Raw genomic sequence first — 21,617 nt, forward strand, 5'->3', positions numbered from 1 at the left:
CCAGTTATACTGTACCGTTTGCTGCTGTCATGGGTGCTCCTGGCTTGCCTTGGTGAGGTTGGCTGGGGGTGCATGGACAAAAATGGGAATGACTCCCCAGGTCATTCCCTTAAGTTTTGTCTAAAGGGAGGGTCAGTCCTGTCTAGACTATCAGACAAGCCTACAAAAGAACCAGAGAAGCAAACGGCCGCTCCAGGTCAGAGCCCCAGACATCCCGCAGAAATGATGAGCTGCATGCCATTCTAGGGGGTGCCCCTGCAACAACCCCACCCATTGCTTCCCTCCTCCCCCACCCCTCCTGGGCTACCGTGGCAGTTATCCACCCATTTGTGTGATGAAGTAATAAAGAATGCAGGAATTTGAAACAACACTGACTTTATTGCCTCTGCAAGTAGAGCTCAAAGGTGGGAGGGGAAGGCAGCCTCCAGCTGCTATGATATTCCAGGCAGGACTGAATCTCCATTAGACAAAGCTTAAAGAAGAGAATGACCTGGGAGTCATTCCCATTTTTGCCCAGGCACTCCCAGCTGACCTGACCAAGGCCAGCCAGGAGCACTCACGGGACGACAATGACAGATATCAGTCCTACCATAACATCAGTCCTGTAGTACCGGGAAGGGAAGGGAGGGGATGGTGTTGTGTAGCGCTGCAGCACTGCGTCTGCCAGCAGCATCCAGTAGACATACGGTGACACTGAAAAAAGGCGAGAAATGATTTTTTTCCCTTTGCTTTCACGGGGGGGGTGGGGAACGACATATACCCTGAACCACCCGCAACAATGTTTTTGACCCATCAGGCTTTGGGAACTCAGCCAAGAATTCAAATGGTTTTCGGAGAGTGCGGGAACTGTGGGAGAGCTACAGACGTCAGTTGCCCCTCCCACCGTGAGCGTCCATTTCATTCTTTGGCTTTCTGGTACGCTTCTCACAGCTCCTTAAGTTTCAGCACTGTATTGAGTCCCTGTTGTGGCCTCTGTCTATCATGGCCTTGGAGATTTTGTCAAATGTTTAGGCATTTTGTCTTTTGGAACGGAGTTCTGATAGAACAGATTCATCTCGCCATACAGAGATCAGCTTCAGTATCTCCTGTACGGTCCATGCTGGAGCTTTTTTTGGATTCTGGGACTGCATGGTCACCTGTGCTGATCTGCGCTCCACGCTGGGCAAACAGGAAATGAAAATCAAAAGTTCATGGGGCTTTTCCTGTCAACCTGGCCAGTGCATCCGAGTTCAGATTGCTGTCCAGAGCGGTCACAATGGTGCACTGTGGGATAGCGCCTGGATGCCAATACCGTCGAATTGTGGCCACACTAAACCTAATCCGACATGGCAATACCGATTTCAGTGCTACTCCCTTTGTCGGGGAGGAGTACAGATACCGGTATTAAGAGCCCTTTAGATCGATATAAAGGGCTTCGTTGTGTGGATGAGTGCAGGGTTAATGTGATTTAACGCTGCTAAATTCGATATAAACTCGTAGTGTTGAATGAGGCTAATCATCTAGTGGAACAAGCTCCGCAAGGGACGTGGTTAAATCCCCATCACTGCCGTGTGTAAATCAAGACCGCAGCTCTTGCTGCAAGACACCTGGTGTGTGGGTGTCCCTGTTCCCCCTTCAGAATCTCTGGTACATGGTGCTTCCCTGCTCCCAGTTCAAGATCCCCATCATGTGGGTGCTCCCATCCAGGATCTCTGGTGGGTGTCTCTGTCCCCCACCCCATGAACTAGCTCCTGTGTGTGGTTTCCCCTGCCTGCCCCCATCCGGGATCTGTGGGTGTCTCTGTTCCCCTTTTCAAGATATGTGTTGCTTGGGTGTGTCCCTCCCCCCAAGTCAGAATCCCCATCGTGTGGGTGCTCCCATCCCCCCTCCAGGCTCTGCGGGGGGTGTCTGTATAAAAAGAGACTGTGTCTCACTGTCTTGCCCAGGCTATGCTGCAGGGGCTATTCACAGGTGCAATCCCACTACTGATCAGCATGGGAGTTTTGACCTGCTCCATTTCTGATATGGGCCGGTTCACCCCTCCTTAGGCAACCTGGGGACCCCAAGCTTCCCTGAGATCACCATATTGATGCCGAATTTAGTGCGGACACCTGATCAACACAGCCCCCTGCAGCCCAGAACTCCTGAGCTCAAGCAATCCGCTGGCCTCAGTCTCCCCAGGCGCTGGGATCACAGGCACCAGCCACAGAGCCCGGCTTGTTTTGCAATCTGGCAGCTGGAGCTTTAAACTCTGCTTGTGAGCTCTGTGCCTTGGCCAGACGGGGACAGCCTGGAACTGGGAAATGCTCCTGCTTCCCCTGCCCCCCTCTCATCTCGAGCTGCAGGCGCCGCTGTCCTCCTAGGTAAGATCCTGGATGTTTCGGTGCCCCCCATCCCCCGCCCAGGTGTCCGGGTACCTCTGCCCCCCATACAGAATCCTGGGTGTGTGGGTGTCCGTCCCTCTGCAGAGGATCCCGGAGTGTGGATGCCCTTGTCCCCCCCTACAACATCCTGGGTGTGTGGGTGCCACTCTCCCCCCCGTAGATCTCTGGTGGGTGGGTCCCCAGGGTGTGAGTGCTCCCATCCCCCAATACAGGCTGGGGGACGGGGTATAACTGGCTCTCCCTGTCCTGCCCAGGCGGTGCTACAGCAGCTGTTCACAGGGGCAGCAACCCCACTGTCACCCTGCAGCTTTAACCTGCTCCAGGGGTGACCTGCTTCACCCTCCTGTGGGAGCCTGGGGACCCCGAACTTCCCAGAGTCACCTGATTGATGCCGAGCTTAGCACAGACACCGGCTCAGCATGGCAGGGTGCAGCCCTGACCATAGGCGGCAGGTTTGTATAATTTTTGGTGGGGCCCAAAATGGTGGTGCCCCCCGCACTCCCGCCCTGTAAGCCGATATAAAATGAAGCTACAACACGTCAGTACCACAAGATTACAAGGTTGGAGAAGGGTAGGGGTTCAGGGCCAGTCAAGGGACAAGGAGCAGGGGGTTGGATGGGGCAGAGGTTTGCTGGGGCATTCTGGGGACTGGCAGCAATTGGATTGGCATGGGTGTCCTGGGGGTTTATCAGGGGACATGTAGGGGGTGGGGTCCTGGGGGAAAGTTGGGTGGGGTCTCAGGAGGGGGCAGTTGGGGACAAGGAGAAGGGAGGCTTAGATAGGGGCTGGGGTCCCAAGGGGCAGTTAGGGGCAGTTGTCTCAGGCGTGGGTAACGGGGGACAAGGACCAGTGGTGGTTAGATAGGGGGTGGGGGTCCTGGGGGCAGTTGGGGCAGGGGTCTGGGAGGGGCAATCAGCGGCCAGGGGCTGGGATTCAAGGGCTCTGAGCTGCTGGCAGCCGCGGGAGCCCTGAGCCCTTTAAATCCCAGCCGCCGCGGCTGGGATTCCCCGGGCTCGGGGCTCTCTGCCCCTGCGGGCAGCCCAGAGCCCTCCGATTCCCAGCCCCGGCTGAGATTTAAAGGGCTCTGGGCTCCCCGCGGTTGCAGGCAGCCCAGAGCCCTCTGATTCCCGGCTGCGGCTGGGATTTAAAAGGCTCTGGGTTCCCCGCCGCAGCGGGCAGCCCAGAGCCCTCTGATTCCCAGCCGCGGCCGGGATTTAAAGGGCTCTGTGCTCCCCGCGCTTGTAGGCAGCCCAGAGCCTCTGATTCCCAGCCGCGGCTGAGATTTAAAGGGCACTGGGCTCCCCGCGGTTGCAGGCAGCCCAGAGCCTCTGATTCCCGGCCGCGGCTGGGATTTAAAGGACTCTGGGCTCCCCGCGGTTGCAGGCAGCCCAGAGCCCTCTGATTCCCGGCCGCGACTGGGATTTAAAAGGCTCTGGGCTCCCTGCAGCAGCAGGCAGCCCAGAGCCCTCTGATTCCCGGCCACGGCTGGGATTTAAAGGGGCAAAACCTAGCTCCAAATATTGGTGGAGCAGAGCCCCTGATTTTGAATATTCCTGGGGCTTTAGCTCCACGAGCCCATATAAGTTGGCGCCCATGGCCCTGACCCCTGACAATCAGCTTCCCTCCGCCTCCTGCTGCACAGCGAGGATCCCACGTGAGAGCCTTTGTGCCCCACGTGTCCAGCCAGGTCCATTCCAGCTCCAGCTTTCAACTCTGCTTGTGAGCTCCCATCTCCGGCCACACGGGGCAGCACTAACGGCCCCATCTAAATTTGACCCTTCAGACCGCAGATTATAACCCAGCGGGCAGATTATAGCCCAGGAAGCCAAATCCTTCCCCAAACTGACAGCTGAAGCAGAAGCTCCCTTGGAAAGATCAGGATTTTGCCTTTAAAAACAAGGAAAATGTGCATTGGTCTCTTCTGTCTACAGCGAGATTGAAGAAACTCAATTGATTTCATTGACTGGAGGTTAAGAGGATTTAGTCACTGATTTTAAATACACAGTTTTAAAAATTCCCAGAGGGGGGAATATCTGATTTGAAAGGGTTCTTTAATTCACCAGACAAAGGTTGAACACGACCCCCTTGGTTTGCAGTCAATGTCACAAAACGCCAACTGGAAATTACCATTTTTTAACCGTGAGGCTAATTATCTAGTGGAACAAGTTCTGCGCAGGAATTGGTTAAATCCCCATCACTGCCCTGTGTAAATCAAGACCGCAGCTCTTGCTGCAAGACACCTGGTGTGTGGGTGTCCCTGTTCCCCCTTCAGAACCTCTGGTACATGGTGCTTCCCTCCTCCCAGTTCAAGATCCCCATCATGTGGGTGCCCCCATCCAGGATCTGTGGGTGTCTCTGTTCCCCTTTTCAAGATATGTGTTGCTTGGGTGCATCCGTCCCCCCAAATCAGAATCCCCAGCGTGTGGGTGCTCCCATCCCCCCCTCCAGGCTCTGCGGGGGGTGTCTGTATACAAAGAGACTGTGTCTCACTGTCTTGCCCAGGCTACACTGCAGGGACTATTCACAGGTGCAACCCCACTACTGATCAGCACAGGAGTTTTGACCTGCTCCATTTCTGACCTGGGCCGGTTCACCCCTCCTTAGGCAACCTGGGGACCCTAAGCTTCCCCGGGATCACCATATTGATGCTGAACTTAGTGCGGACACCCGATCGGCACAGCCCGCTGCAGCCCAGAACTCCTGAGCTCAAGTGATCTGCCAGCCTCAGCCTCCCCAGGAGCTGGGATCACAGGCACCAGCCACGGAGCCCAGCTTGTTTTGCTGTCTGGCAGCTCGAGCTTTAAACTCTGCTTGTGAGCTCTGTGCCTTTGCCAGACGGGGACAGCCTGGAACTGGGAATGCTCCTGCTCCCCCGGCCCCCGTCTCATGTCGAGCTGCAGGCGCCGCTGTCCTCTGATGTAAGATCCCGGATGTTTCGGTGCCCCCCATCCCCTGTCCAGGAGCCCAGGTGTCCGGGTACCTCTGCCCCCCATACAGAATCCTGGGTGTGTGGGTGTCCGTCCCTCTGCAGAGGATACCGGAGCGTGGATGCCCTTGTCCCCCGCTACAAGATCCTGAGTGTGTGGGGGCCACTCTCCCCCCCTAGAAGATCTCGGGTGCGTGGGTGGGTGCCCCTGTTCGCCCTTACAGCATCCCTGGTGCACGGGGGCCTCCCTCCATCCCAACTCAGGGGCCCGAGGGTGTGAGCGCTCCCATCCCCCGATACAGGCTGGGGCGGGGAGGGTATAACTGGGTCTCCTGTCCTGCCCAGGCGGTGCGACAGCAGCTGTTCACAGGGGCAGCAACCCCACTGTCACCCTGCAGCTTTAACCTGCTCCAGGGGTGACCCAGGCGGGTCAGGAGTGAGGGGCACCAGCAGAGCTGAGAGTCTGGAGGTCAGGACTGGGATAGCAGGGGCTGCAGGTCGGGAGTGAGGGGCACCGAAAGAGCTGGGTGACGCCGAGGGGGCTGCGGGTCCGGAGGGAGGGGCACCAGCAGCGCAGTAACTGGGGAGCTCAGCGAGGAATCGAGGGGCTGCGGGTCGGGAGTGAGGGGCACCGTCAGAGCTGGAGGGAGCGCAGGGGGCTGCGGGTCAGGAGTGAGGGGCACCAGCAGAGCTGAGAGTCTGGAGGTCAGGACAGGGATAGCAGGGGCTGCGGGTCAGGAGTGAGGGGCACCACTAGAGCTGGGGGGAACCCTGGGGGCTGCGGGTCAGGAGTGAGGGGCACCGGTAGAGCTGAAGGAAGCCCAGGGGTCTGTGGGTCAGGAGTGAGGGCACCGGCAGCACAGTGACTGGGAGCTCTGCGGGAAGCCCAGTCGCTGCATGTCGGGAGTGAGGGGCACCAGCAGAGCTGTGGATCTGGAGATCAGGATTGGGATAGGAGGGCTGCGGGTCGGGAGTGAGGGGCAGCAGCAGAGCAGGAGGAGACCAGGGGCTGCGGGTCGGGAGTGAGGGGCACCGTCAGAGCTGGTGGACGCCTAAGTGGCTCCGGGTCGGGAGTAGGGGGCAGCAGCAGAACTGTGAGTCTGGAGTCAGGACTGGGATAGCAGGGGCTGCGGGTTGGGAATGAGGGGCACCGGCAGAGCTGGAGGGAGACTAGGGGGCTGCGGGTCGGGAGTGAGGGGCACCAGCAGAGCTGTGAGGCTGGAGGTCAGGACTGGGATAGTAGGGGCTGCGGGTCGGGAGTGAGGGGCACTGGCAGCGCAGTAACTGGGTAGCTCAGCGGGGAATCCAGGGGCATGCGGGTCGGGAGGGAGGGGCACCAGCAGAGCTGTGGGTGTAGAGATCAGGAGTGGGATAGGAGGGGCTGCGGGTCGGGAGTGAGGGGCACCAGCAGAGCTGTGGGTCTGGAGGTCAGGACTGGGATAGCAGGGGCTGCGGGTCGGGAGTGAGGGGCACCAGCAGAGCTGTGAGTCTGGAGGTCAGGACTGGGATAGTCGGGGCTGCGGGTCGGGAGTGAGGGGCACTGGCAGAGCTGTGGGTCTGGAGGTCAGGACTGGGATAGCAGGGGCTGCGGGTCGGGAGTGGGGGGCACCAGCAGAGCTGTGAGTCTGGAGGTCAGGTCTGGGATAGTAGGGGCTGCGGGTCGGGAGTGAGGGGCACCGGCAGCGCAGTAACTGGGGAGCTCAGCGAGGAATCCAGGGGGCTGCGGGTCGGGAGTGAGGGGCACCAGCAGAGCTGTGGGTGTGGAGATCAGGACTGGGATAGGAGGGGGCTGCGGGTCGGGAGTGAGGGGCACCGGTAGCACAGTGACTGGGGAGCTCCGCGGGAAGCCCAGTCGCTGCAGGTCGGGAGTGAGGGGCACCGGCAGAGCTGTGGATCTGGAGATCAGGACTGGGATAGCAGGGGCTGCGGGTCAGGAGTGAGGGGCACCGTCAGTGCTGGGGGGAACCAAGGGGCTGCGGGTCGGGAGTGAGGGGCACCAGCAGAGCTGTGGGGCTGGAGGTCAGCACTGGGATACTATCCAGCCTGATTGTAAGTGATGCCCAGCTGAGCCCATGGCCAGTACGTCCTGCTCCACCCACGGCCGGGCTGGGAGCCAGGACTCCTGGTTCTTCTCCCCAGCTGTGGCAGGGCAGTGCAGGCTAGTGGTTAGAGTGGGGGTTGGGAGCCAGGGTATCCGGGTCCCACCGCTGGCTCTGGGAAGGGAGTGGGGGCCAGTCGTGGTGCCCCCCCCCCCAGCTTGAAGTGGTTTCCATCCTGTGCAGGGTTTACAGGTTTGTTCACTGGCTCTCAGCACCTCCCACTATACAAATTGTCCCAGTGCCGCGGGGTCTAGTGGTTAGAGCCGGGGAGGCCGGGAGCCAGGCAGGGGCGGTGGGTATAAGGGGCCCGGGGAGGCACCTGGCCCGTGCTCCACCCAGAGGCCCTGCTCCAACTCGTCCTCTCCCCCGCAAGGCCCCATCCTCACTCCGCCCTTTCCCAAGCTCCATCCGGCCACATGGGGCCGTGGGGGGAGAGGCCGGGGGTGCAAACGGCAGAGATGCAGGCGGGGGCCTTGGGGTGGGGCGAAGAGGCACAAGTGGCAGGGCCTCGGGAAGAGACGTGAGAGGTCGGCGGGGGTCAGGAGTGGAACAAAGGGGTCCTGAGGGGGGCGTGTGGGCGGGGCTGAAGGGGGAGTGTGGGCGGGGCTGAAGGGGGAGTGTGGGCGGGGCTGAAGGGGGAGTGTGGGCGGGGTGGAGGGGGCGTGTGGGCGGGGCTTTGGCAGGAGGAGGCTGAGTGGCAGCAGGCCGTGGGGCAGGGCCACAGTCCGGGCCCGCCCAGCCTCCCAAGTGGAGGAGTCCCAAGCTGCCCATGGAGCCAGGACTCCTGGGTTCTATTCCTGGCTCTCCCCAGACTCCCAATCTGAGCTGGTGCAGCCCATCTCGCCCTCCCTGGTGCCTCAGTTTCCCCCATGTGAGACGGGTCCCAGTGTGAACGGCTGCAGCGCCGTGGAGAATCTCGTCCCTTCTCCTGGCGGCTCCTTGGGAGCCCTGGGGAAGCAGCCAACTGCTGCAGCCCCTGGCTCCCGTCTGGGCAGCCCGGGGTGGGGTGGGATCTGGGCAATGGGAAGAAGGAATCCCCTTCCCACCCCACCCCGGGGACATGGGGAGGCTGGTGCTGCGGGGCAGGAGTCCTGCAGCCCTCGCAGGAGAAGGGGCAGGTTCGGCTTGGCTGCTGATGGGGCGGGGTGGGGGCACTGCTGGACTGGGGCTCCCCTGCAGGGTGGAGATGGAGCATGGCCTGCTGGGAGCGGACGTCTCCTCTGGATGGGGAGGTGACACTGGCCAAATTGTGGAGCCCTGTCCCCAGACAAGGGAGGGGCCTCTCAGCCTTGCCGGCTCGTCTCTCTTTCCCCAGGATCGGCCCAGCACCTGGCCTGGCCCAGACCCCCTTCCTCAGCGCCAGCACCTGCCCATTGTGGGGAGTGGAGCGGCCGGGGTGGGGGCTCTCAAGCCCCGGGGAGCAGGGCCGGGGCACTGGGGGCAGAGGCTGCGATGGGGAGGTGGGTTGGAGAGATGTCGGGGTGAAGCTGGGACTCAGGGGAATGGGGCAGGCTGCAGGGAGGAAGTGTGGGGGCCACCGGAGGAGCTGGGGCTGGGAAGCTGCGGGGACACAGCCGGGGGTAGTGGTGACACCCCAGGGGCTGCTCAAGAGGCAGTCGGCTGGGGGCAGGGCGGGAGCTTGGACAGGGGTGGGGTCAGGCTATTGCGGGTCTCCTGTGAATGGCACCAGACTGCAGGAACCCCCGGCCGGCAGCCCCTGCTGGGGTCTGGTCAGTGCAGCCCCGATTCACCCTGCTGGGGCTCTGGTCACTGCAGCCCCCGATGCACCCTGCTGGGGTCTAGTCACTGCAGCCCCCGATGCACCCTGGTGGGGTCTAGTCACTGCAGCCCCCAATGCACCCTGCTGGGGTCTAGTCACTGCAGCCCCCGCTGCACCCTGCTGGGGCTCTGGTCACTGCAGCCCCCGCTGCACCCTGCTGGGGCTCTGGTCACTGCAGCCCCGATGCACCCTGCTGGGGGTCTAGTCACTGCAGCCCCGATGCACCCTGCTGGGGTCTAGTCACTGCAGCCCCCAACCTCACACTGGAACTGGGCGGGAAGGTTTCTTCTCGCGCTCCCATTGGTCAGGGCTCTGCCTCCTCTTCCTATTGGCTGTCTCGGGAGGCGGAGTTTCCGAGAGGGCGTCACGTGGCCTTGAAGCGTTCGCGAGGCGGCTCCTGAGCAGCCCAACCCCAGGCTCCCCTCCCCACTGCCGCCCATCCCCTCCTGCCCCGCCCCAACCCCCAGGCTCCCCTCCCCACTGCCGCCCCTCCCCTCTCTGCCCCGCCCCCAACCCCCCAGCTCCCCCTCCCCACTGCCCCTCCCCTCCCTGCCCCGCCCCAACCCCCAGGCTCCCTCCCCACTGCCGCCCCTCCCCTCCTGCCCCGCCCCAACCCCACCGGGCTCCCTCTCCCCAGTGCCGCCCTCCCTCCTCCCCGTCCCCAACCCCCGAGCTCCCCCTCCCTAGTGCCGCCCATCCCCTCTCTGCCCCGCCCCCAACCCCCAGGCTCCCCTCCCCAGTGCCGCCTCCCCTCTCCGCCCCGCCCCAACCCCCCGAACTCCCTCCCCACTGCCGCCCTCCCCTCCTCCCCGCCCCCATCCCCCAGGCTCCCCCTCCCCACTGCCGCCCATCCCCTCTCTGCCCTCGCCCCAACCACCCCCCAGCTCCCCTCCCCACTGCCGCCCATCCCCTCTCTGCCCCCACCCCAACACCCCAGAGCTCCCCTCCCACGGTGCCGCCTCCCCTCTCTGCCCCTGCCCCCAACACCCCCAGAGCTCCCCTCCCCAGTGCCGCCCCTCCCCTCTCTGACCCCGCCCCAACCCCTGAGCTCCCCTCCCCAGTGCCGCCCCTCCCCTCTCTGCCCCGCCCCCAACACCCCCAGGCTCCCCTCCCCAGTGCCGCCCATCCCCTCTCTGCCCCCGCCCCTAACACCGCCCCAGCTCCCCTCCCCAGTGCCACCCATCCCCTCTCTGCCCCTGCCCCAACACCACCCAGGCTCCCCTCCCGGTGCCGCCCCTCCCTCTCTGACCCAGCCCCAACACCCCCAGGCTCCCCTCCCCGGTGCCGCCCTCCCCTCTCTGACCCCGCCCCCAACACCCCCAGGCTCCCCTCCCCAGTGCCGCCCATCCCCCTCTCTGTCCCGCCCCAACCCCCAGGCTCCCCCTCCCCAGTGCCGCCCATCCCCTCTCTGCCCCCGCCCCAACCCCCAGGCTCCCCTCCCCAGTGCCGCCCATCCCCTCTCTGCCCCGCCCCCAACCCCCAGGCTCCCCTCCCCAGTGCCGCCCATCCCTCTCTGACCCCGCCCCAAACACCCCCAAGCTCCCCTCCCCAGTGCCGCCCATCCCCTCTCTGCCCCCGCCCCAACCCCTGAGCTCCCCTCCCCAGTGCCGCCCATCCCCTCTCTGCCCCGCCCCAACCCCCAGGCTCCCCTCCCCAGTGCCGCCCATCCCCTCTCTGACCCCGCCCCAAACACCCCCAAGCTCCCCTCCCGGTGCCGCCCTCCCCTCTCTGACCCCGCCCCAACACCCCCAGGCTCCCCTCCCCAGTGCCGCCCATCCCCTCTCTGTCCCGCCCCAACCCCCGAGCTCCCCCTCCCCAGTGCCGCCCATCCCCTCTCTGCCCCCGCCCCCAACCCCCAGCTCCCCTCCCCAGTGCCGCCCATCCCCTCTCTGCCCCGCCCCAACCCCCAGCTCCCCTCCCCAGTGCCGCCCATCCCCTCTCTGACCCGCCCCAAACACCCCCAAGCTCCCCTCCCCAGTGCCGCCCATACCCCTCTCTGCCCCCGCCCCAAACACACCCCGACACTGCTCCTGAGTTTGGGAGGGGAACAGGAGAAAGGACAAAAGAAGCAAGAGACGAAGAGAAAGGAGGGAGGGATGGATGGAGGAAAAGGTGAAACCAAAAGGACAAACCCTAATGACTCCAGTGATTTTAAGGGACAAAATCCCAGGTCCGGAATAAAATTCTGCCTCCTTAAGCTCATGTTTTCCATGCCTAGAATTCAACTGTCACCAGATGGATCAGACTGAACAGGTTTCAAACCTTGAGGAGGCTCTTACCTTCTAAACAGGGACGGCTGGTCTCTAGTAAAATCAGGAAAACGGAAGGAGAAAAGTCGAAAGAGGTTTCTCCTGGCGCTCACATCCGTGAACCCGAATACTCCCCCAGTCCTCAAAGAGAGACCTGGAGAAGGAGACTTGCTGAAGCAAAGCCACAGGGGTCTCTGAGGTTTCCCTGGCCCCTCACCCCTGTCCTGCCTGGCTGATGTCAGCATCTCTCTGTGAGGTCACCACCTCCCCACCACCTTTGACCAATAGTCTGAGGTCCTGCAAAAGGCCTTTGTGATGTCACTGCCACACCCCTCCCTTGCTGTGCTAATGTCCTGCCCCTGCCCAGGCACTTTGGAGGTTTGAGCTACTCCCTGTGGATCACCCCACTCAAGGAGCGTTCGTTCTAGGCAGCAAGCCGGCTAGACAGGAAAACATCAGACGCTGCTCCCAATGCTACACTCAGTTTTTCAGAAATTGGTCGACTTTATGGCCAGAAGAGACCATTAGAGCATCTAATCTGACCCCCTGCATATCACAGGCCTCCTGTATGACACCAGAGCTACTTTTGGAGCAAACACATTCCAGAAATGCATCTAGTCTTCATTAAATGACATCAGGAGATGGCAAATCCACCACTTTCCTTGGTAGCTTGTTCCTGTGGTGAATCATCCTCGCTGTTGAATATTTGTGTCTTATTTGTAATATGAATTTGTCTCTTTTCACCTTCCAGCAATTGGGTCTTGTTATGCCTTTCTCTGCTCGATTAAAGAGCCCTTTTATACCCAATCTCTTCTGTCCATTAAGGCCCTTCAACACTTCAATGAAGTCACCTTTCAATCTTCTTTTGATAAGCTAAACAGGTTGAGCTCGTTCAATAGCTCACTAGAAGGCAATTTTCTCCAGCCCTCAGAACATTTGTCATCAGATTCCTGAACTGCAGCTGGATGTGGCTCTTGTTCTTCTGCACAGCACAGCTCCTGGAGAAGAGGGATCTGCAAATGTACATTCGTATGATACCTTTGTTTAACTGATGAAAATATAAATTGACACTTTGAGGATTGGAACTGATTTCAGCTGATGGACAGCTTTGCTAGGTTTTTATGCATTTGGACAGCGAAATGTTGAGTGTTTACATTCATATCAAGCACCCCCGTATAGTGGAGCTCCTGAACAGAATGGAGAATGGAAAAATAAATGTTTTCCTTTTTTTTAAAAAAAGAAAGAAGGTTATAAGAGAACACAGGAGTTTGAACGAAGGACCACTTGAGCTGCAGTTAAGCACTCTACCACTAAGCTATACCCCCATGACAACAGGAGTATAGAATTGTGATCTCCAGGACTTTGAAGGACAGACCCTGCTTCATTGAGCTCCTTTGCCATTCCCAGACCACAGGTGGTTTTAAAAATGGGGTTTGATTAAACTTCTTAAATGTGGCAACCACCACAGCTTGCGCACCCACCGATATAGCTTCTCCCACTGACATAGCTGCCACCTCTTGGGGAAGTGGATTAACTACACCCACAGGAAAACTCTCTCCCCTCAGCATAGAGCAGTGGTTCTCAAGCTGTGGGTCAGGACCCCAAAGTGGGTCATAACCCTGTTTTAATGGGGTCGCAAGGGCTGGCATTAGACTTGTTGGTGCCTGAGGCTGAAGCCAAAAGTCTGAGCCCCACCACCCAGGGCTGAATCCCTCAAGCTTTGGTTTTGCACTCCCTTAACTGGGGCAGGGCTCAGGCTTTGGCTCCCCCCTGCCCCTGCCTGGTGTGGAGGGGCTTGGTCCCTCTTTCCAGGGCCATATAGTAAGGTTTTTTTTTTTTTTAGCTGAAGGGGGTTGCAGTGAAAGGAAGTTTGAGAAACCCTGGCATAGAGCCTCTGAATATGTCTAGACTTGGCTCCCTGTGGCAGATCAGACACTGAAAGTGCAGCCATGGAGACACCACACACCAGCCTTGCCCAGCAGGCAAGAATCAAACCTCCACAGAAAAACACCTGTTGTTTTCTAACCCATCTCCCTAAGCCCTCAGCCACCACCACTTAACAAAAGGGCTTTTCTACACTATGGTTCTGTTCTCACTGAAGGGTCAGTTCCAATTGTTTGCTCAGACCAGCATTAGGGAAAATGGTGCCCTGGGCAAAGCTTGTACTTTGGCACTTCCCCATTGCCCCTGGATGATCCCCACTCCCCCTTTACCGCTAGCTCCTGCACTCCCAACCCTTGCACCTCCTTCACCCCTAACTCCTGCCCCTCCTGTGCCCCCTTTGCCCTTAACTCCCTGTGCCACCAGCCATTGCCCCTCTCCTGCAGCCCCTTCACATGGTTCCAGTGCTGGGGGCCCCGCACTTGTTCTCCCTTTCCCTGGGCTTTGGCATCACTAGCCCCTGATTAGTGAGTAGGGTTCAGTGGTCCCCAAAATGTGGGGCATGACTCCTAGGGGGACACAGAGGAACATTCATGGGGGCACCTCAGGGCCCGAGCCAGCCCCCATGGAGGGAGCAGCACTCAGCCCCACCTCTTCCCCAACCCCACCCTCAGCCTGGGGCTCTGATTCCCTGCTCGGCCTCCACCCCCTTACCCCTGTCTGCACCCCTCTCCCCAGCAAGCAACAGCCCCACTCCCAGCCTCGGTTCTTGACTGCGGCCTCTGAGGGGCCACAGCCAGGGATAAGAGGGCACAGTGTAAAATGTTTGGGGACCACTGTTTTAGGGTGACGTTCTCAATCACTTCTATGAAGTCCAATAAAAGCTATTCCTCACCCATCCACCCACCCTTCCATCAGGACAGACTAGGTATGTTCTGCTGCCCTTCACTCATGCAGGAAGGATAATAACATTTCATTCCACTCAATCCTAAAGTGATTTGTAACCCGCCACCAGCCAAAACTGGTCATTTGGGGGAAGCGGCCCCATCATGCTGCATAGCTAGGCAGAGTAGGTGTGTCTGTGCAAACACGGTCTGTTCCTGAAGTCTTTCCCCCAGCTCCTCACTAGATGCGAGGGGGGAGCTCATTCAGCCCCTGCTTCCACTTAGTATTTACAAACTCATTATTGTCCCTAGCTCTGCTGGCCTTAGATTTCTCCTCCTGTCTCTTTCCTAACAGCTCAGCTGAGATGGCCAAGTGGTTAAGGTGATGGACTGCTAATCCATTGTGCTCTACACACATGGGTTTGGATCCCATCCTCATAGGATGCACTTAGTCTTTACCCCTTCTTTGTAGACAACCATCTCCCCCTTTGGTACAATGACAGATTGTACAATGTTGCTTCTTGCAAACAAAAACCTTCTCAGAAACTCACTACTCCCTTGCTTTAAATAAAATGTCTAAATCCCAGATTTCTTAAAAAAAATTCTCTAGTGCTGTATTTCTTAGTTTTTATCTCAAAAGGTAACATCCTCATCATCTCCCCCAAACACCCTGGGACCTGCCCAAATTATTAAAATACCATCAACCCGAGCAAGGCCAGAGCGGTGAACCAGAGCTAGTGTCTAGGCCAAGCTGCTCTGAAGGAGGCAACTCAAACATTTTCTCCCTGCTTCCCTTGGCAAGCTCTGACTGAGAAAACAAAATTTCCCAAACTGAAAATTTTCTGCTGAAAAACCAATACTAGTCTGTTTGGGGACTTTGGTTTGCAAGTATTATTGTTATTATTCTCTTCTGATTTCTGAATCATTTCAGTTCAGTCTTTGTCCTCCTGGTGTGTTTCCAGCTGCTGAGTTGTGGGGAAGAGAGGCCAAGTCATGATGTCTCTTCCCCTCTTTCATAGTTTCTTCCAACTTGCTAGGAAGCTCCTTTGCTACGATGTGAGTCAAGCAGTGTCCATTGCCGCTGTGCTATCTCGGAGAAGTCTGCATTGTACACGGTTCCTGGGCTAGTCCTTGGGAGTGTGGATCCCTTCAATGGGCCAGCAGCGAGTCTGGCTCCTCCCTTGTCACACCTGAAAGGCTGGTGGGGGGCATTTCTCAACCTCATAACATATCTCAGTAATGCACACAGAGCAAAACTTCATAACTTCCCAACCAATGCGAGCACACACAATCCAACAAGATATTAATGTTCAACAGATCAAGACTTTTGAAATGATACATCACAAGGCAGACTTTGTACAAACCATCTCATCATTATATGAGAGTGGTGAATATGGGGCTTCCAGGTGCTGCTCTGAGCACAGCCTGCCACACCTGGGCTTACACTGCAATGGAGACGTACCCTTAGAGTCCATCTCTCCTGGGATAAAGATGGCCCACACCTGACTCTCTGCCAATCCCCACTGGGCCCTGACAAGTGTTGTTCATGTTTGTATTCTATAAAGCAGAGGAGCAGATGAAGTTTTGCTCCCAAGGTTTGTGTGTGATTCTTTGGACAGGTCTACACTACAAAATTAGGTTGGTGTAATTACATTACTTAGGCTGGCAATGCAGTTCTATCAAGCTAATCCCGGTATAGATAGTGGCTCAGCTGTCAGAACTTTCTGGAGCTATGAAAGGGGAGGGGCCCATGGCTCTGTAGCAGGAATGCAGGGCAGGCGAGTTCACGGCAGATGTGGTGGGATACTGGTGGAGGCCAGTTATAGTGATATAATGACTAGCAGCATTTACACTGACATTTGTCACTTTAAGTTTGCTGCAAAAAGCACTAGGCCTCTCGTCGAGGTGGTTTTATTTTGTTACCAAAACAGGGCAATTTTGTCGCCAGACGTGGCATTGCAGTGTGTGCACCAGCCAAAAACTGCTGACCGAGGGAGCGTTGTGTGTTTTTCACACATCTGAGCAATATAATGATGCTGAAGTAACCTTGTAGTGCAGACCTGGCCAAAGATTCACACACACACACACACACACACACACACACACACACACACACACACACACACACACACACACACACACACACACACACACACACACACACACACACACACACACACACACACACACACACACACACACACACACACAGAGCTTGCAAGGAAAACCTCACCTGCTGCTCTGCTTTGCAGAATCCAAACACAAGCAAAGCTTGTCAGGCCCCAGTGGGGTTGGCAGGGAGTCAGGTGTGGGCAGACAGTGTGTTGCTGCCACAGGCAGGCACCATGGCTTAGCTGGTTAAAGCACCTGCCTTGTAAGCAAGAGATCCTGGGTTCAATTCCCAGTGGTGCCTTATTGACTAACTCTCGGGCAACCTGGTATTGGCTACTGCGGGAGGACAAAACACAGAGCTCTTTGGTCCAGCCCAGCATAGTTGTTTAAATTATACTCACAGGCACTGATAACAGACTTACTGAAAGTTTGGGAGTTAAGAGCTGATAGATCAGTGTTCCAGCCTGTCACAGATGATCCCGCTTCCTCTGGGACAGGGGCAGGTCTGGGCTCTCACACGGAATGGCTCATTGTGGCTGGCAGAACCTGTGGGCGGCTCATTTAGTTTACACCGAGGGTTGAGTCCTGCTTTGTGCACCGTGTGTGAGAATGAAAATCCTAAACCGCCCTTTGAAATAACTAATGCAGCAGGACATTTTATTGTCCCTGCCCCAAAGCAGACAGACCAATGGAGAAATGCCATTGAGTCCAGGGTAATACTCCACTGCCGTTCTACCTTGTTTGCTTGCTAAACTCCCTCCCAACCTTGAGGGCTCCCAGAGCCCGGTATTGAGCCTGAGCCGAGATGTCTAAACTGCAAATTTACCACCCCCACGGCCCTAGCCTGGGAGCCTGCACTGGCACGGGACAGCCGTGGGTATTTCATTGCAGTGTGGACATAGCCTAGCATTATGTCTACACTGCCATTAACACACCCACGTCACTATTCTCAAACCCTGGGTCAGTTGATTCAGGCTTGTGGGGCTTGTGCTGCAGGGTTATAAAATTACAGTGTAGACACTTGGGCTTCAGCCCAGCCTCCGAGACCCCACGAGGGGTGAGGGTCTCTGAGCCTGGGCTCCAGTCTGAGCCCAGATGTCTACGCTGTAGTTTTTAGCTCCACAACCTGAGCCCCAGGAGCCCAAATCAGACCATCCAGGCCAGTGGGATTTTTTCACAGTATAGATGCTCTCTCAGGATATGTCTACACTGCAATGTAAGTCCAGGGTTAGTAGAAGTTATGTCAGCAGCCCCAACACATAAACATAAACCACGAGGGAAAGACCCATCCCCCAGATAAGCTGGGCAGTGTCCTTCTCCCTACGGTTTGTAAGTCCAGCAACCAAAAGTCCTTTAACATGAGACATCCCCTTTCTGCACCCCACTCACAGCTGTTGTCCTTAGTCAGTGCAAGCCCAGAGATGCCTCTGTAGAGTTCACCTGCCATCCTGGGTGGAAAAGGGGGAAAATAAGAAAGCACCGTATGTCCCCTGCCTAGCAAGTGCTATTGAATTGAGGGTGAGTCCCTCTATCAGGGTCTGCCAAGCCCAGTTGTGCTGCCCTCGATTCACACAACAAGGATAACAACCCTTTATTTCTCCTGCCCCTATAACAAGGAGACTGGGAATCCAACACCAGCCAAAAGTGATCATTTCGGCAACACAACATATTTCCAACATACTGTAAAATCCACATGCAGACTCATACATGAAACCTTACAAGAAAATCTTCCTGAGGGGGTCTGAAGCATCTGCTGCTGGAGGGAAGGAGGGAGCTGTGGGTTGGGATTGAGGAGCAGCGTGAGGAGAAGGGGCCTGTGGGTTGGGATTGAGGGGCACTGGGAATAGGAGGGGGTTGTGGGTTGGGACAGAGGAGAAGGGTGAAGAGGAGCAGGCTCTGGTTGGGAGTGAGGAGCAGTGAGCATAGGAGGGACTGAGGGTTGGGATTGAGGGGCACTGGGAAAAGAGGGGACATGGGTTTGGGCTGAAGAGCATCTTCATTTGGGGATCCAGCAGGACAGGGGAAGGCAGCAGGTGATTCTAATTCCTTAGGGATATTCTGTGTGTTTGTATGTGTGTGTGTGTGCAGGGGAGGAACATGCTCTATGCCCAGAGGCCTTTATTCCTCCAGCCTGCAAGGACAGAGGGGCTGTCAGGAAGTTGCCCCTTCAAACCCACACACAAAAAGACCCTTCTGAGGAAAGGGAAAATCCTGAAGAGAAAAAGTAACATCAAAGAGGACTCAAGCAAGACAGTTTCAATCTTGGTGAGTTTCTGGCATTGACTACAAGCCAAGGGGTCTTGTTCAATCTTTGTCTGGTGAATTAAAGAACCCTTTAAATCACATATTCCCCCCTCTGGGAATTTGTCAAACGTATTTAAAACAGTGATTATATCGCCTCTTAGCCTCCAGTCTATGAAATCAATTGAGCTTCTTCAGTCTCTCACTGCAGACATTCTCCTTGTTTTTAAAGGCAAAAATCCTGATCTTTCCAATGGGAGCTTCTGCTTAAATGTTTAGTTTGGGGAAGGATTTGGCTGCACTCAGAGATCTGCCCGCGGGTTACAATCTGCGATCCGAAGGGTCGAACGCAAACAGCGTTTAGATGGGACCGTTAGTGCCGCCCCCGTGTGGCCAAAGGTTAGAACTGACCAGCAGAGTTTACAGCTGGAGCCTGGGACGCTCCTGAACAAACTGGGCCCAAAGCCTCTCACGTGGGATCCTCGCTGTGCAGCAGGAGGCAGAGGGAAGCTGATTGTCAGGGCTCAGGGCAGCTCCCTGCCATGCTGAGTCGGTGTCTGTGCTAAGCTCGGCATCAATCAGGTGATTCTGGGAAGTTCGGGGTCCCTGGGCTCCCACAGGAGGGTGAAGTAGGTCACCCCTGGAGCAGGTTAAAGCTGCAGGGTGACAGTGGGGTTGCTGCCCATGTGAACAGCTGCTGTAGCACCGCCTGGGCAGGACAGGGAGAGCCAGTTATACCCCCCCCCCCAGCCTGTATCGGGGGATGGGAGCACTCACACCCTAGGGACCCACCCACCAGAGATCTACTGGGAGGGAGAGTGGCACCCACACACCCAGGATCTTGTAGGGGGGGACAAGGGCATCCACACTCCGGGATCCTCTGCAGAGGGATGGACACCCACACATCCAGGATTCTGTATGGGGGGCAGAGGTACCCGGACACATGGGCTCCTGGGCAGGGGATGGGGGGCACCGAAACATCCGGGATCTTACCTGGGAGGACAGCGGCGCCTGCAGCTCGACATGAGACGGGGGCGGGGGAAGCAGGAGCATTTCCCAGTTCCAGGCTGTCCCCGTCTGGCCAAGGCACAGAGCTCACAAGCAGAGTTTAAAGCTCCAGCTGCCAAACAATGAAAGAAGCCGGGCCCTGTGGCTGGTGCCTGTGATCCCAGCGCCTGGGGAGGCTGAGACTGGCGGATCGCTTGAGCTCAGGAGTTCTGGGCTGTAGGGGGCTGTGCCAATTGGGTGTCTGCACAACGCTCGGCATCAGTATGGTGAGCCTGGGGAAGCTTGGGGTCCCCAGGTTGCCTAAGGAGGGGTGAACTGGCCCAGGTTGGAAACAGAGCAGGTCAAAACTCCCGTGCCGTTCAGTAATGGGATCGCACCTGTGAATAGCTCCTGCAGTGTAGCCTGGGCAAGACAGTGAGACACAGTCTCTTTTTATACAGACACCCTCTGCAGAGCCTGTAGGGTGGGATGGGAGCACCCACACGCTGGGGATTCTTACTTGGCGGGAGGGATGCCCCCCTGCAACACGGATCTTGAAAAGGGGAACAGTGACACCCACAGATCCCGGATAGGGGAGGCAGGGGAAACCACACACTGGAGCTAGTTCATGGGGTGGGGGACAGAGACACCCACCAGAGATCCTGGATGGGAGCACCCACATGATGGGGATCTTGAACTGGGATGAGGGAAACACCATGTACCAGAGGTTCTGAAGAGGGAACAGGGACACCCTCACACCACGTGTCTTGCAGCAAGAGCTGCGGTCTTCATTTACACAGGGCAATGATGGGGAATTAACCATGTCCCTTGCGGAGCTTGTTCCACTAGATGATTAGCCTCACCAGGTCAACACTACGAGTTTATATCAAATTTAGCAGCATTAAATCACATTAACCCTGCACCCCTCCACACAACGAAGCCCTTTATATTGATATAAAGGGCTCTTAATACTGATATCTGGGCTGGTCTACACTACGGGGGGAAATCGATCTAAGATACACAACTTCAGCTATGTGAATAACGTAGCTGAAGTCGAAGTATCTTAGATCGAATTACCTACCGTCCTCACGGCGCGGGATCAATTCTAAGGGGAAGGTGAATGCAGAGCAATGACACCGGAGATGCCCAGACCTCCAATGGGGGCAGCGTGGAAATTAATAATGGGAAGATCATTTGCAAAATTGGTCGTCACTGAAAAGCTTTGTCTCTGTTCCTATTTCACACTATGGTGTTAGTTAGAGGAATCAGTACAGATTTTTACTATGTTAATTAAACACTTAATTTATTTAACCAAGCCAAAAAACTTAGTGTCACTTATTTTTTCACTGTCCTAGCAAGAATGAATTGAATTTTGTGACTTTCTGGAAAGTGCAGCGAGATTAAATGTGGGGAATTCAGTCTCTGTGTTTGTGAGCTGATGTTTTCCTCTCACAGGTCAGTGCCTGCATTGAAATACCAACAGGGATCTAAGGGCTGGTGTACGGTGGGCACTGAACTGGCAGAGCGACGTCTCTCAGGGTGTGACACCCCCAAACCCATAGAGTTAAGGTGACCTAAGCCCTGGTTAGATAGTGCTAAATAGAAGGAAAATTTGTTCGGTCCATGTAGGTATTACAGTGATGGGAAAACCCCTCTAGTCACTGTCTACTCCAAAGTGCTATAGCAGGGCCACAGCAGCATTTTAAGTGTAGACAGAGTGAAACTAGATTTATCTCCAGTTTGCACTGTGGATGCTCAGGTACTAAGACTACAGTAATAACAGCAGCAGCACAGCACTTGCATAGTTGGCAGGATTCAAACCTGCGCAGAGAGACCCCAATGGATTTCTAGTCCATCCCCTTAACCACTTGGCCACAACTACTTGACATACATCCCCCTTTCACTACATGATGATTAAGTTCTCACTGAATTGTTACTTCAAATTGTTTGCTCAGACCAGCTCCCCCAGCACACTCACGGCTGCGCATCAGTGTAAGTGTATTCTAGGCTGAACAGCCAGAATTCCTGCCCATTTCTCTTCCGGTTGGAGCATGATTAGAATGTGTTTGTGTGAACGACATTGCTGTAGATTGTT

The 21,617-nt window shown here is 56.8% G+C and overlaps 1 protein-coding gene and 1 non-coding gene across 2 annotated transcripts in view; one reads left to right on the forward strand and one right to left on the reverse strand.

Annotated features, from left to right (window-relative positions):
• Positions 1-14,662, reverse strand: part of LOC120375397 (zinc finger protein 850-like) — a gene marked incomplete at its 3' end in the record, with an annotated part of 37,111 nt that extends 22,449 nt beyond the window's left edge. The window contains exon 1 of the mRNA XM_039496018.1: positions 14,642-14,662. Coding sequence (XP_039351952.1) covers positions 14,642-14,662 — 21 coding nt within the window. The remainder of the gene's footprint in view (positions 1-14,641) is intronic.
• A 1,859-nt stretch (positions 14,663-16,521) lies between these two features.
• On the forward strand, positions 16,522-16,595 carry TRNAT-UGU. Its single transcript has one exon. It is a non-coding gene; the product is annotated as a tRNA-Thr (tRNA).
• The last annotated feature ends 5,022 nt before the right edge of the window (positions 16,596-21,617 follow it).

The sequence above is a fragment of the Mauremys reevesii genome, linkage group 12 (genome assembly GCF_016161935.1).
Source record: "Mauremys reevesii isolate NIE-2019 linkage group 12, ASM1616193v1, whole genome shotgun sequence".
Classification (NCBI taxonomy): Eukaryota; Metazoa; Chordata; order Testudines; family Geoemydidae; genus Mauremys; species Mauremys reevesii.